Below are 15,390 nucleotides of genomic sequence, written 5' to 3'. Positions count from 1 at the left end.
TCCTTCACGAGTTTGCTGTCATGCTTGCAGTGGTGTTATCCACTCCAATACGATAAGACATTCATAGTTCTTGGTTGCATTATTGTACGTTCAAAATCATTGATCCAGCTGGACAACATTAAAGTGGTAGGAACTCAACCTTAGTTGTTGAATCCCTGTTTCACCCACTGTTTTGAAATGGCTCTTTTATCATCGCCTACATCCCCACTCAATTTTGTATGTAACTCTCTTCTTTTAATTTTCTTCCATTGAGTTGTTTATACCTGTACCACTACTGCAGTATTTTAATTGCTGTAGCTTAATGGTATTTAAAATGTGGAGTAATGCTTGCCCTCCCTCACTGATTTCTCCTTTTCTATCAATTCTGACACGTTGGTCTTTCAGATGAACTGCAGAATCATTTGATCAGGTGCTAAAATATTCCTGTTGAGATACTAGTTACCATTTTTATATCACATGTTAACTCTGGGACAATAGCCATCTTTCTATTTTAGAATCTCTCAACAAACAAACAAAAAAAAAGCCACTCCTCAATTCCTCAAGTCTTTTAACATATCCCACACAATGACTGTGTTATTTGCTTCATATTACTTCTTCACATTCAAATTAAATTTGTTCATGGGTATTTTTATTTTTCCATTCCATTGCTGACCCGTGTTTGCTTTTACTCCACTGTGTTTTTCACACAAGTCAAACAATCTCTGTTTTCAAACAATATGATTCCATACCTAGAAAATCCCAGACTCTCTGCCCAAAATCTGCTTGATCTTATAAACAACTTCAGGAAAGCTTCAAGATACAAAATTAATGTACAAAAACAGGAGCGTTTCTCTACACCAACTACCTTGAAGCTCAGAGCCAAATCAGAAACACAATCCCATTCACAAGTGCCACAAAAAGAATAAAATACCTAGGAATACAGCTAACCAGGGAGGAGAACCATCTCTACTATGAGAACTACAAAACACTGCTCAAAGAAAGCAGAGATGACACAAACAAACGGAAAAACATTCCATGCTCATGAACAGGAAGAATATTGTCAAAATGGCCAATCTGACCAAAGCAATTCATACATTCAGTGATATTCCTATTAAACTACCAATGACATTCCTCACGGAATTAGAAAAAAACAAACTACTTTGAAATTCATATGGAGCCAAAAAGGAGCCCAAATAGCCAAGGCAATCCTAAAGAAAAAGAATGAAGCCAAAGCATCATATTACTTGACTTCAGAGTATAATACAAGGCCATTGTAAACGAAACGGCATGGTATCAATACCAAAACAGTCACAAAGACCAATGAAATAGAATACACAGCCCAGAAATAATGCTGCACACCTCACGCCTATTACCATCCGATCTTCAACAAAGTTGACAAAAACAAGCAATGTAGACAGGACTCTCTATCCAATAAATGGTGCTATATGTAAAAGATTGAAACAGGACCACCTCTTATTAAGAAAAGTTAACTAAAAGTGGATTCAGAAACTAAATGTAAAACCCAAATTCATAAAAATCCTGGAAGACCCAGGCATTCTCATCCTGGACGTAGGAAAGAGCAAAGATTTCATAATGAAGATGCCAAAAGCAATTGCAACAAAAGCAAACATTGCCAAATGGAATGTAATGAAACTAAAGAGCTCCTGCACAGCAAAAAAACAAAACAAAACAGAACAAAAAACAACGATCCACAGAGGCAACACACAACACAGAGAATGGGAGAAACTATTTACAAACTATGCATCTATCTAAGGTCTCGTATCCACAATCTATAAAGAACTTAAAGAAATTTACAAAAAACAAAAACAAAAAATAAAAAGACACGCCACGTGTGGTGCCTCACACTTCTAATCCCAGCACTTTCGAAGGCCAAGATGGGCAGATCACTGGAAGCTAGGATTTCGAGACCAGCCTGGCAAACATGAAAAACCCTGGCTCTACCATAAAATACAAACATTAGCTGGGAGAGGTGGTGCACGCCTGTAATCCCAGATAATAGCGTGGCTGAGGCAGCAGAATAGCTTGAACCCAGGAAGTGGAGGTTGCAGTGAGTGGAGATCGTGCTACTGCTCTCCAGCCTGGGCAACAGACCGAGACTGCGTCTCAATAAACAAAACAAAACAGCCCATACCAGTAAAAAGTGGGCCAAGGACATGAACAGACACATTCAAAGGAAGACATGCATGAGGCCACAGCATATGAAATAAAGCTCAAAGTCACTGACCATTGGAGAAATACAATTCAAACCACAATGAGATATCATCTCATACCAGGCAGAATGGCTATTATTAAAAAGTAAAAAAATAAAATAACAGATGCTGGTGACATTGTAGAGAAAAAGAAACACTTATTCACTGTTGGTGGAAGTGTAAATTAGTTCAACCATCGTGGGAAACAGTGTGCTGATTTCCCAGAGACCTAGGATATTATCCAGGAGAACTTCCCCAATCTAGCAAGACAGGACAACATTCAAATTCACGAAATACAGAGAACACTACTCTGTTGCTCCTTGGGAAGAGCAACCTGAAGACAACAATCATCAGATTCTTCAAGGTTGAAACAAAAGGAAAAATGTTAAGGGCAGCCACAGAGAAAGGTCAGGTTACCTACGAAGGAGAGCCCATCAGACTAACAGCGGATCTCTCTACAGAAACCCTACAAGCCAGAAGAGAGTGGGGGCCGATATTCAACATTCATAAAGAAAAGCATTTCAACCCGGAATTTCATACCCAGCAAAACTAAGCTTCATAAGGGAAGGAGAAACAAAATCCTTTCCAGGACAGCAAATGCTGAGAGAGTTTGTCACCGTCAGGCCTGCCTTACAAGAGCTCCTGAAGGAAGCACTAAATATGAAAAGGAAAAACCAGTACCAGCCACTGAAAAACAAACAGAAATATAAAGACAATGACACTATGAAGTGAAGACACTGCATCAACTAATGTGCAAAGTAACCAGCTAGCATCATGATGACAGGATCAAATTCACACATAACAATATTAATCTTAAATGTGGAGACTGGCACATTGGATAAAATGTCAAGACCCATCGGTGTGATACATACAGAAGACCCATCTCACGTGCAAAGGACACACAGGCTCAAAATAAAGGGATGGAGGAATATTGACCAAGAAAATTGAAAGCAAAAAAAAAGCAGGGGTTGAAATCCCAGTCTCTGATAAAACAGACTTTAAATCAACAAAATACAAAATTAGCTTGGCATGGTGGTGCATGCCTGTAATCCCAGCTACTAGTGTGGCTGAGGCAGGAGAATCACTTCAAACAGGGAGGCAGAGGTTGCAGTGAGTGGAGACCATGCAACTGCACTCCAGCCTGGACAACAGACTGAGACTCTATCTCAGAAAACAAAACAAAACAAAAAATAATACCACTAAAAAGTGGCCCAAGGACAGGAACAAACACATTTTTAAAAAGACATGCATGCGGCCAACAAGCATATGAAATAAAGTTCAAAGCCACTGATCATTAGAGAAGTGCAATTCAAGCCACAATGATATATCACCTCCCACCAATCAGAATGGCTATTATTAAAAAGTAAAAAATAAAATAAAATTTAAAAAATAACAGGTGCTGGTGATGTTGTGGAGAAAAAGAAACACTTAATCACTGTTGGTGGAAGTGTACATTAGTTCAACCATTGTGGGAAACAGTGTGCTCATTCCCCAGAGACCTAAAAACAGAACTACCATTCGATCCAAGCAATCCCATTACTGGGTATACAGTCAAAGGGATATAAACTGTTCTGTTATAAAGACACATGCACACATACGTTCACTGCAGCACTATTCACAATACCAAAGACATGGAATCAACCAAAAAGCCCATCAATGGTAGACTGGATAAAGAAAATGTAGTACATATATACCACGGAATAGTATGCAGCCATAAAAACGAATGACACTATCTCTGTTGCTGGAATAAGGATGGAGCTGGAGGTCATTATACTTAGCAAAGCAAAGCATGAACAGAAAACTAAATACTGTATGTTCTCACTTATAAGTGGGAGCTAAAAATGAGAAAAAATCAACACACAGAGGAGAACAACAGACACTGGGGCCTACCAAAGACTGGAGGATGGGAGGAGGGAGAGGATCAGGAAAAATAGCTCATGAGTACCAGGCTTAATACCTGGGTGACAAAATAATCTGTACAACAAACCCCCATGACACAAGTTCACTTGCATGACAAACCTGCACCACATGTATGTCTGAACTTAAAAGATACAAAAAGAATAAGAAAAAATAGATTTCAAAACAAAAACTTTGAGAAGAGACTAAAAGGTCACTATATAATAATAAAGGGGTCAATTCATCAAGAGGATATTAACAATTTTAAATATATATGCACGCAACACTTGAGCACCCAGATATATAAAACAAATGCAATTAGAGCTAGAGAGAGAGATAGGCCCCAATAAAATAATAGATGGAGACTTCAGCACCCCACATTCAGTATTGGACAGATCTGCCAAACAGAAACTCAACAACAACAATAACAACAAAAACAAACAAACAAACAAAAAAAACCAGAGTTAATCTGCACTACAGACACATAGATCTAATAGATATTTACAGAACATTTCATCCAACGGCCACAGAATACACATTCTTTTCCCCAGCACATGGATCATTCTCAAGGACAAGACCATATGTTAGGTCTCAAAACATTAAAAAAAAAAAAAAACCTGAAATAATATCATGGATCTTGTCAGACCACAGTGGCATAAAACTAGAAATTAGTAACAAGAGGAATTTTGGAAACTATACAAATACATGAAAACTGAATAGGGGAAGCTCGAGCTGTTGTGGGGTCCGTGCGGGAGTCGGGGTGGCAGAGCCATGGTCGGGCAACTGAGCGAGGGGGCCATTGCGACCATCATGCAGCAGGGGGATACATCCATAAAGCCCATCCTCCAAGTCATCAACATCCCTCCCATTACTATGGGGAATAGTCTTCCATGTTATCGACTGCTTGTGAGTGATGGATTGAACCCTCTATCCTCTTTCATGTTGGCAACACAGTTGAACCCCCTTGTGGAGCAAGAACAACTGTCCAGCAACTGTGTTTGCCAGATTAACTGATTTATCGTGAACACTTTGAAAGACGGAAGGAGAGTAGTTATTTTGATGGAATTAGAAGTTTTGAAGTCAGCTGAAGTAGTTGGAGTAAAGATTGGCAATCCAGTGCCCTATAATGAAGGACACGGGCAGCCACAAGCAGCTCCTCCAGTGTCAGCAGGCAGCCCAGCGGCAAGCAGCAAGCCCCAGCAATAGCACGGAAGCTCCGGAGCGGGTTCCACTGTTTCTAAGGCTTATGGTGCTTCAAAGACATTTGGAAAAGCTGGAGGTCCCAGCCTGTCAGACACTTCTGGGGGAACACAGTCCAAAGTGGTGCCCATTGCCAGCCTCACTCCTTACCAGTTCAAGTGGACTATTTGTGCTCATGTTACCAACAAAAGTCAGATCTGTACCTGGAGCAACTCCCGAGGGGAAGGGAAGCGTTTCTCTCTGGAACTGGTTGATGAAAGTGGTGAAATCAGAGCTACAGCTTTCAACGAGCAAGTGGACAAGTTCTTTCCCCTTATTGAAGTGAACAAGGTGTATTATTTCCCAAAAGGCACCCTGAAGATTGCTAACAAACAGTTCACAGCTGTTAAAAATGACTTCGAGATGACCTTCAATAACGAGACTTCCGTCATGCCCTGTGAAGACGGCCATCATTTACCTACGGTTCAGTTTGATCTCACGGGGATTGATGACCTCGAGAACAAGATGAAAGACTCACTTGTAGAAATCATGGGGATCTGCAAGAGCTACGAAGATGCCACTAAAATCACAGTGAGGTCTAACAACAGAGAGGTTGCGAAGAGGAATATCTACTTAATGGACACATCCAGGAAGGTGGTGACTGCTACGCTGTGGGGGGAAGATGCTGATAAATTTGATGGTTCTAGGCAGCCCGTATTGGCTATCAAAGGAGCCAGAGTCTCTGATTTCGGTGGACGGAGCCTCTCCGTGCTGTCTTCAAGCACTATCATTGCGAATCCTGACATCCCGGAGGCCTATAAGCTTCATGGTTGGTTTGACGCAGGACAAGCCTTAGACGGTGTTTCCATCTCTGATCTAAAGAGCGGCAGTGTTGGAGGGGGCAACACCAACTGGAAAACCTTGTACGAGGTCAAATTCGAGAACCTGGGCCAAAGCAACAAGCCGGACTACTTCAGTTCTGTGGCCACAGTGGTGTATCCTCACAAAGAGAACTGCATGTACCAAGCCTGCCCGACTCAGGACTGCAATAAGAAAGTGATTGATCAACAGAACGGATTGTACCGCTGTGAGAAGTGCGACACCGAATTTCCCAATTTCAAGTACCACATGATCCTGTCAGTAAATATTGCAGATTTTCAAGAGAATCAGTGGGTGACTTGTTTCCAGGAGTCTGCTGAAGCTATCCTTGGACAAAATGCTGCTTATCTTGGGGATTTAAAAGATAAGAATGAACAGGCATTTGAAGAAGTTTTCCAGAATGCCAACTTCCGATCTTTCATATTCAGAGTCAGGGTCAAAGTAGAGACCTACAACGAAGAGTCTCGAATTAAGGCCACTGTGATGGACGTGAAGTCGGTGGACTACAGAGAGTACGGCCGAAGGCTGGTCCTGAGCATCAGGAGAAGCGCGTCGATGTGAGAAGAGCAGTGCCGATTGGGCAGAAGTTTGCAAATAAAGAGCCAGAATAGAATCGATTTCCTCCCACCTCTGTGTGACGATCCCATGTTGGCTACTCAGCACAGAAGCTCTCTATGGTGGACTAAGCAATTTCCTCTCTTGTGTACATCTCAGAACCCATCAGTAGGCAAAGGAAAATATGTGCGGGTGGCTGTGGTGTAGACCGTGTCAGGCCTACGGAGTTAGCCAGTGGTTAGTGTAAGACCAGTCACTCCCTCTGCCTTCAGGCTTTTGTAAATTTCATTGTCATCAAGCAGGAATTATGTCATAAGTCACTGACCCTAACTGCAGACCATGAAGTAAATTATGTAACAAGGTTTTTCCTGCTCCAGCAGTGACCCCCCAACCTCACAACTTGGGTTCTTCTCAGCAGGGAGAGCTGAGAAGCGTTTGTAGGCACCTGGGTATTTTAGTAACTGTGTCTTCCTAGAATTCAAAGGCTCTCTCTTTCTAGAGGTGCTACATAGTTGTTAATGCTTGGAATGGCAATAGGGTAGAATTATTAATCAAAGGCATCTCTTTTATATCTGAAGAGTATCCTTCCTTCAGGGTTTAATAGACTGAGTCAGATGGGTCTGATATTAATCAAAATTGTCTCTTCTGAGGACTGCTAAGCATTAACTTGCTGTCCCCTAGGGAAATCCAAGCGACTACAAAGCGTTTCTTTAGTTTTCATTTCAATTAATGTTGCATTTCGCTTGGTGAATGCATACTTTTTCTACCTGTACATATTCCTGGCATTCGTATATTTTGTTTTTTTGACTAAAGCTACGTTACATGGAAAGGATTTTGAAGCCTTTTGTTTCCCTTGCTTTGTTTTAATAAACAGTATATACTTTGCTTGTGGAAAAAAAAAAGGAAACTGAATAATCTGATCCTGAATGAATAATGGGTCAATGAAGAAGCTAAGAAGGAAATTTAAAAATTTATTGAAACAAATGACGATGGAAATACAACATACCAAAACCGATGGGATACAGCAAAAGCAGTACTCAGAAAGAGGTTTATAGCCATAAGTGCCTACAACAAAACAGGTAAAAACTTCAAATAAACAATCTAATGATGCATCTTAAAGAGCTGCAAAGAAAGAGCAAACCAAACCAAAAATTAGAAGAAAAGAAATAATGAAGATTCCAGCAGAAATAAATGAAATTGAAATGAAAAAAACCACACAAAAGATCAATAACACAAAAAGTTGTCTTTTTAATAAGTTAACCCAAATTTACAAACCATTAGCCAAGCTAAGAAAAAAAGAGAGAAACCCAAATAAATAAAACCAGAAATGAAAAAGGATTTGGGAGGCTGAGGCAGGTGGATCACTTGAGGCCGGGACCTCAAGACCAACCTGGCCAATATGGCAAACTGCATCTCTACTAAAAATAAAAATAATTAACCAGGTATGGTGGTAGGCGCCTGTAATTCCACCTACTAGGGTGGCTGAGGCAAGAGAATTGCTTGAACCCTGGAGGTGGAGGTTCTAGTGAGCTGAGACTCTGCTATTACACTCAAGCATGAGGACAAAAGGAGACTCTGTCTCGAGAAAAAAAAAAAAAGAAAGAAAAGAAAAAAGAAAAAAATGAAAAAGAAATGAAAAACAAGATGTTACAAAACTGATGCTGCAAAAATTCAAAGGATCATAACTGGCTCCTATGAGAAACTCCATACCTATAAATTGGAAAATCTAGAAAAAATGGACTAATTCCTAGATACATACAACCTCTCAAGACTGAACGAGGAACAAATCCATAACCTGAACAGACCAATAACAAGCAACAAGATCAAAGCCATAATAAAAGTCTTCCAGTAAAGAAACGCCTGGACCTGATGGCTTCACTACTGAATTCTACCCAACGTTTAAAGAAGGACTAATACCAATTCTACTCAAACTACTTTGAAAAACAGAAGAGGAGGGAATAGTTCTAAACTCATTCTATGAGGCCAGTATTACCCTGATACCAAAACCAGACGAAGACACATCAAAAAAAGAAACTACAGGGCAAAACCGCTGATGAATATTGATGCAGAAATCCTCAACACAATACTAGCAAATCAAATTCAACAATACGTTAGAAAGAATCATCATCATGACCAAGTGAGATTTATCCCTGGGATGGAAGGATGGTTTAACGTATGCAAATTAATGTATGTGATAAATCATATCAATGGAATGATAAAAACCATATAATCATTTCAATTGATGCTGAAAAGCATTTAATAAATCTCAGTGTGTCATCATGATACAAATGCTGAAAACACCAGTGAAAGAAGGAACATACTTCATTGTAATAAAAGTCATATACCACAGATCCACAGCTAGTATTGAAGTGCCTCATTGTCTGGGGTAACACCCAGAGTTCTTGGACTCACAGCCGAGGAAATCAAGGACATGGGCACACCAAGAGTGAGGTGTAGAGCAGAAAGTTAATAGGAGAAACAAAGAGAACAGCTTTCTACTGCAGAGAGGGGTCCCAGAAAAAAACAGTTGCCATCCTGCAATGAAATACAGGGGTTTTTATAGATGAGCTAGTGGGGAGGCAGTATCTGACCACCCACATAGGGTACAAACAACCGGTTAGGACCAAGTGTACCACCTGCATAGAGTGTGAATCTCTGGCAGCCCCCACCCTAATCTTTTATTATGCAGGTGGGTCCTCAGCCTGGGCTACTCCATGTTGCTCATTTCGTTCTTACTGTGTATGTGCTAAAAAAGGGGAGGTGGAAAGCCCATGGTGGACATGCCTGGCCCCACGTGGCCTTTTCTATCTGTGCAGCTGTTGGCATCCCACTATGAAAGCTTCCAGCTTCCTATCTATCTATGATAGAAAATCAATGTACCAACATTTTATCTCCATGTACCATCTCAAACACAGGATTTAAACGTTCAAAAAAAATTACAATTCTCAAGACTATTAAAGATCCAGAAACAAATTTAACAAAAACGTGCAAGGATTCTTTGCAGAAAACTGAAAAACTTTAATAAAAGAATGTTATCAGTCAAATATCCAGCATAACAATAACATTCTTCGTTTCAGTCTTCATTTTTCTTGGTGTAAACCTATGGTTGAGCATCACCTATAACATAAATATAAAATTAGGACCTGTTACCAGATTTTTATTCATATGACACTAGAGGTACACAACTACCGTGTTCATGAACCAATATCAGAACCCTGAGGGTGACCCTTCAGCCTACAACCAGATAGCCTCTGAATATACTCTGAAGGTAGACTTCCAGGCATATTAACAATATTTTAAATTCATGGCACTTTTTCTAGTAGAATAAGAAAACAAAGAGACTGTTCAACTTCAGAATGAATTCAATCAAGTGAATCTATTTGTGTGTATAAGTGGAAAGCAAAAAAACAAAGAAAAAAAACGCATATACATTCAATGAAAATTCAACGAAACAAAATCCAAAGGGAAAAAGATATTTTTAAAGTATCATTTAAACATTTTGATATGAAATAACACTCTGAACACAGAATATATTTAGAACTCCCTAAGTGAAGGAAATAGAAAAGTCAGTATTACATTTGTTTTGTGTCTCTTGTGAAAAAGTGTAAAAACGTTACTTTGGACTAGTTTAGCCATTATGCAGTTGCTTTAAGTAGGGTGAACATTTGTCACTATTTTCACCAGTACTCCTGCCTCTTTACATGCCTAAAAGCAGTTCAGTTTATACAGTAAACTGAATACCCACGCTAGCTGTAAGCCATTACCATCACAGTTAACATCACAAAATAAACTGATGCTTATTATAAACATGTTACATATTTGTTAAAAACAGGCCTCTATAAAAATATCTGCAAATTATTGGCTGTTGGTTAAATGACTTTACATTCAAAAGTCACAACATGTTTTCATATCTTTTTTTAAAAATGACACATAAAATCGAATATATTTATCACATATAACATGATGCTTTAAAATATATATTCACATTGTGAAATGGCTACATCAAGCTAATTAGTATCTGCATTACTTCAAATAGCTGTGAAGACACTCGATATCTACTCTCTTAGCATGTTTCATGAATCTTTCATATCATAATCCAATTAACTTTGACCCAATTTTTCTCCATCTCTTGAAGTCCTGGCCTCAAGTGATCCTTCTGCCTCGGCCTCCCAAAGTGCTGGAATTAAAACCATGAGCCAGCATACCTGGCCCTCTATCTCTGATAGTGTGTGAGGCAGCCATCTGGGATCTGAACTACCTTCAAAGAATCTTTAGACGTGAAATATGATATTAAAGTAGCAGTAATTTTACCTCTGTGACACACAAAATATAATATTGTGAAAATAGACACCCTATAGTTAGCATCTTAATTGAACAACATACCTGCTTCCAGCACTTTAGTGGGATCAAAAGTGGGCAGAGTCTCCTCCCTGATATCAGGACCATCTCCAGGCTCATCCTCTATCTTAAGCAGAGCCAGTGCCTGTTGAAAAGCTTCCACGTCGGGCCCTTAAAAGATAAAATGGTCATCAGTTTACAAATTAAAACGTGAACTATGAACGAGGAAATGATAATGTTTATTCCCTCATCATTATGAAATAAAAACCTGTAGGCTAATTATTTCAGGAGTCTGTTGCCAGGAAAACAGGAAAGCAGAGATGTTCAAACATCACCCTTTCCTTTCCCAAGGCTGGCCCTAGACAACTTACTTGCCCCTTTTGTACTCATTTGTTCTTATTCTTATCACATTAAATCAGTGATTTGTTTGAGTCAGTCTGACTAGACTATGAGCTTTAGGCAAAAAATTGGTACTGACATCTCCAGCACTGAGTATATTACATGGCATGAGGAAGCATTAATAAATGTGTATTAAAAAGTTTCTTAAAAAATACATGAGATGTCCGCAGATTTCAGACTAGGAAGCTACAAGGAGCCATTCTTCCACAGAAACATAAAATACAAAACAAACCAAAAAACAGAAAATGGCCGAGCAAACCATACAGGAGCTCTGGAAAACACTCACAGGCTTATGACAACCATGCAAGTACCCAATCAATACAAAGCCTCTGTCAAAATGGTAGGAAAGTTTTGTGGCTTTTTATGTGTCCTTGTCCCACCCCTCCCCACAGCAGCAGCAGGAAATGTTTAAGATTCCTTCTATTGTCTTCTGGCCTCCTGTTACTGGTATGTCATAAAATATAATGCATAAATATACCTCCACCACCCACAAGCATTATTCTCCACTCTCCCTTCACCTTGAACAGCAGGTGCTCCTTCATTTTCGATCTCCCCACTAGGTGCAATACCCTGATTTTCAGTTGGTGCTTCCTCTTCTTGACGTTTTTCCTCAGTGGGCTGCTGGACCTAAGGGTGTAAGTGTGTGTGCGAATAAAAACTCAATAATGTAAATACACAAATGCATATGTGCATCGAATCATAAATCTAAAGATATTCTTCCAACAGACGTATATATGTGTGTGTGTATATGTGTATATATATATATATATATATATATATACACACACACACACACACCGGGGGGGGGGAGAGAGAGAAATATCCATATCCATACAGGTAACACCAGAATATAATATTTCTGAACCAAAGTTTCCTTCATGAGATGCAATCATCATTTTTTTATCAGCATGGAACCGCTGGACCAGTGCATGTACACTAGCTCAAATATATTTTGTAAAATAAATTGTGTTAATAGAAAACATCAAATGTTAAAGGACTCACAATCACAGATTCAACCGGCTGGGAAGACTCTTGGTCATTTCCTCTTTTTGAGGATTGGGATCTTGTTCTTACATGCTCACTCATATTTCCCACTGAAAACAGAATATTGTTATTTGGAAAAAGTGTGTAAGAACTTAGCTATATATATGAACATTCCATGGCAAAATGGTGATTTGTACTTTTAAAAGTTTGAATTTATCTTAATTTTGAAACTATTTTCAAACTAATTCACAGAGCAATGATAAGTACTCATGCTTTGCAATCAAACTAAGGACAGATTTGTTTGTATCACAGTTGAAGAGGCACAGAAATCACCTTAACGCCATAGCAAAAGACAGAAGACATTCCTGAGTTTTGGTTTCACAATCAGACTCTCCATCATGAAGACATTTAGGAAAAAACGGGCAGAGAATTGAAACTGAAATGACTACTGCTTTCGTCTCACTCTGATTTGCTAGGCCCATTTCACCCCCACACCCTTCCCAAAATCGAGTCTTGCTGGAAAGCACAGCCTCACCCATTCCTTCCCATGACGTTCACAGCGGAGGTGAGAAATTGTGAAACAGAGTGAACGTTATGCTCCTCACGGGACACCTCTGCCAGGCACTCTACAGACCTCAGGGCCGCAGTCACCAGCCCACAGCGTTCCCAGTTCCCAGGCCCCTTCCTTACCGAACACGCTGTCCCTTTCCGCGCCCCTACCTAGGAGTCTAGAAACTGTCCTGTCTCAGAGGGTTCCAGGAGTTTCCCGGACTCAGACACCTCTAACAGCACCCGCAGCACTCGCCCCATCTTCATGCGATCCCTCCCCTCTGTGGCCCACCTTCCTCCCTCGTCCCAGGCCAGCCACAAAGACAAATTCCATGGTGGCATGGTGACCTAGGAGGAGCTGGACGATGACTGCAAGGCCCTTTTCCCTCAGAAGCCACGGACTGTGCTGCAGGACCTGTCCTAACGCTGGCTCCTCCACACATTCACTCACAACTAAATTCTCAGGAAGACCGCTCTGCGGACCTACCGGCTGCGTCTCAATCAGTGAGAAAGAATCAAGATGGCGGAAAAAATGAAGACACAACCTCTCCCTGCAGAGCTCTGCGCGGACAGAAGGTGGGCAGCAAGGCGCACAGGCAACAACAGACACGCGTAGCAACAGACACGCGCAGCAACAGGTCTGTGCAACATGCGCACTGAGGAGGGCATTCGCCTCCAGACTGAAGTTTTCCTGCCTCTGTGGAGAACCTAAACCAGCAGCGCTCCTAACATCGAAAATGAATTGCAAAGCACTTTTCTTTTTCCCCCGCCCAACCTTTCTTTCCCTTCCAGTGGCTTTGGAGAATATGAGCCCCAGCTTACACTAATAATGTGTTTCAGAAAAATTCACCATCACAGAAATAAATCTTAAATATTTTAATACCTGTTTTATATACGCTTCCAGAAATCATTTTCTTGCCTCCTTCACGAGTTTGCTGTCATGCTTGCCGTCGTGTTATCCACTCTAATACGATAAGACATTCATAGTTCTTGGTTGCATTATTGTACGTTCAAAATCATTGATCCAGCTGGACAACATTAAAGTGGTAGGAACTCAAGCTTAGTTGTTGAATCCCTGTTTCACCCACTGTTTTGAAATGGCTCTTTTATCATCACCTACATCCCCACTCAATTTTGTATGAAACTCTCTTCTTTTAATTTTCTTCCATTGAGTTGTTTATACCTGTACCACTACTGCAGTATTTTAATTGCTGTAGCTTAATGATAGTTGAAACGTGAAGTAATGCTTGTCCTCCCTCACTGATTTCTCCTTTTCTATCAATTCTGACACGTTGGTCTTTCAGATGAACTGCAGAATCATTTGATCAGGTGCTAAAATATTCCTGTTGAGATACTAGTTACTATTTTTATATTACATGTTAACTCTGGGACAATAGCCATCTATTTTAGAATCTCTCAATCAAAAAAAAAAAAAAAAAAAGCCACTCCTCAATTCCTCAAGTCTTTTAACGTATCCCGCACAATGACTGGGTTTTTTGCTACATATTAGTTCTTCACATTCAAATTAAATTTATTCATGGGCATTTTTATTTTTCCGTTCCATTGCTGACACGTGTTTGCTTTTACTCCACTATGTTTTTCACGCAAGTCAAACAACCTCTGTTTGCAAACCATATGATTCCATACCTAGAAAATCCCGGACACTCTACCCAAAAGTTCCTTGATCTTATAAACAACTGCAGGAAATTTTCAGGATACAAAATTAATGTACCTAAAGCAGGAGCGTTTCTGTACACCAACTACCTTGAAGCTCAGAGCCAAATCAGAAGCACAATCCCATTCACAATTGCCACAAAAAGAATAAAATACCTAGGAATACAGCTAACTAGGGAGTAGAACAATCTCTGCTACGAGAACTACAAAACACTGCTCAAAGAAATCAGACATGACACAAACGGAAAATCATTCTATGCTTGTGAACAGGAAGAAGCAATATTTTCAAAATAGCCAAACTGATCAGAGCAATCTATAGATTCAATGGTGTTCCTACTAAACTACGAATGACATTCTATATGGAATTAGAAGAAAACTATTTTAAAATTCATATGGGATGGTTGCAGGGATCTGGCAAGATAGCCTAATAGGAAAAGCGTTGGTCTGCAGTTCCCAGCAAGACCAACACAGAAGGCAAGGGATTTCTGCATTTCCAACTGAGGTACCCAGTTCGTCTTATTGGGACTGGTTAGGCAGTGAGTGCAGCCCACGGAGGGCAAGCAGAAGCAGGGTGGGGCATTGCCTACCCGTGAAATGCAAGGAGTCAGGAATGTCCCTCCCCAAGCCAAGGGAAACTAACATACTGTGCTATCTGGTCCAGATTCTACGCTTCTCCCACAGTTTTTGCAATCTGCAGACGAAAAGATTCCCTCTTGTGCCAACACCAGCAGGACCCTGGGTTTCAAGC

General features: G+C 40.2%; 2 protein-coding genes and 1 pseudogene across 3 annotated transcripts in view; 2 read left to right on the top strand and 1 right to left on the bottom strand.

Moving 5' to 3' along the window:
- ALAS2 (5'-aminolevulinate synthase 2) overlaps positions 1–15,390 on the top strand; it is a 421,539-nt gene that overhangs the window by 278,180 nt on the left and 127,969 nt on the right. The gene's annotated exons all lie outside the window — the stretch shown is intronic.
- Positions 4,809–6,753, top strand: LOC705049 (replication protein A 70 kDa DNA-binding subunit pseudogene; annotated as a pseudogene). The gene has a single exon (XR_001441986.3). The product of XR_001441986.3 is annotated as a replication protein A 70 kDa DNA-binding subunit pseudogene (transcript).
- LOC702314 (putative G antigen family E member 3) lies at positions 9,696–14,010 on the bottom strand. The gene is made up of 5 exons (XM_015127537.3): positions 13,456–14,010; positions 12,438–12,529; positions 11,954–12,062; positions 11,082–11,207; positions 9,696–9,815 (listed from the first exon to the last, which is right to left on the bottom strand). Exons 2-5 carry the CDS (start codon positions 12,519–12,521, stop codon positions 9,799–9,801), a joined length of 336 nt encoding a protein of 111 aa, XP_014983023.1. The 5' UTR covers positions 12,522–12,529; positions 13,456–14,010; the 3' UTR covers positions 9,696–9,798.

This window comes from Macaca mulatta, chromosome X (assembly GCF_049350105.2).
Source record: "Macaca mulatta isolate MMU2019108-1 chromosome X, T2T-MMU8v2.0, whole genome shotgun sequence".
Taxonomy (NCBI): domain Eukaryota; kingdom Metazoa; phylum Chordata; class Mammalia; order Primates; family Cercopithecidae; genus Macaca; species Macaca mulatta.
The sequence above is the reverse complement of the archived record's forward strand: the minus strand, read 5'-3'. Positions and strand labels throughout refer to the sequence as shown.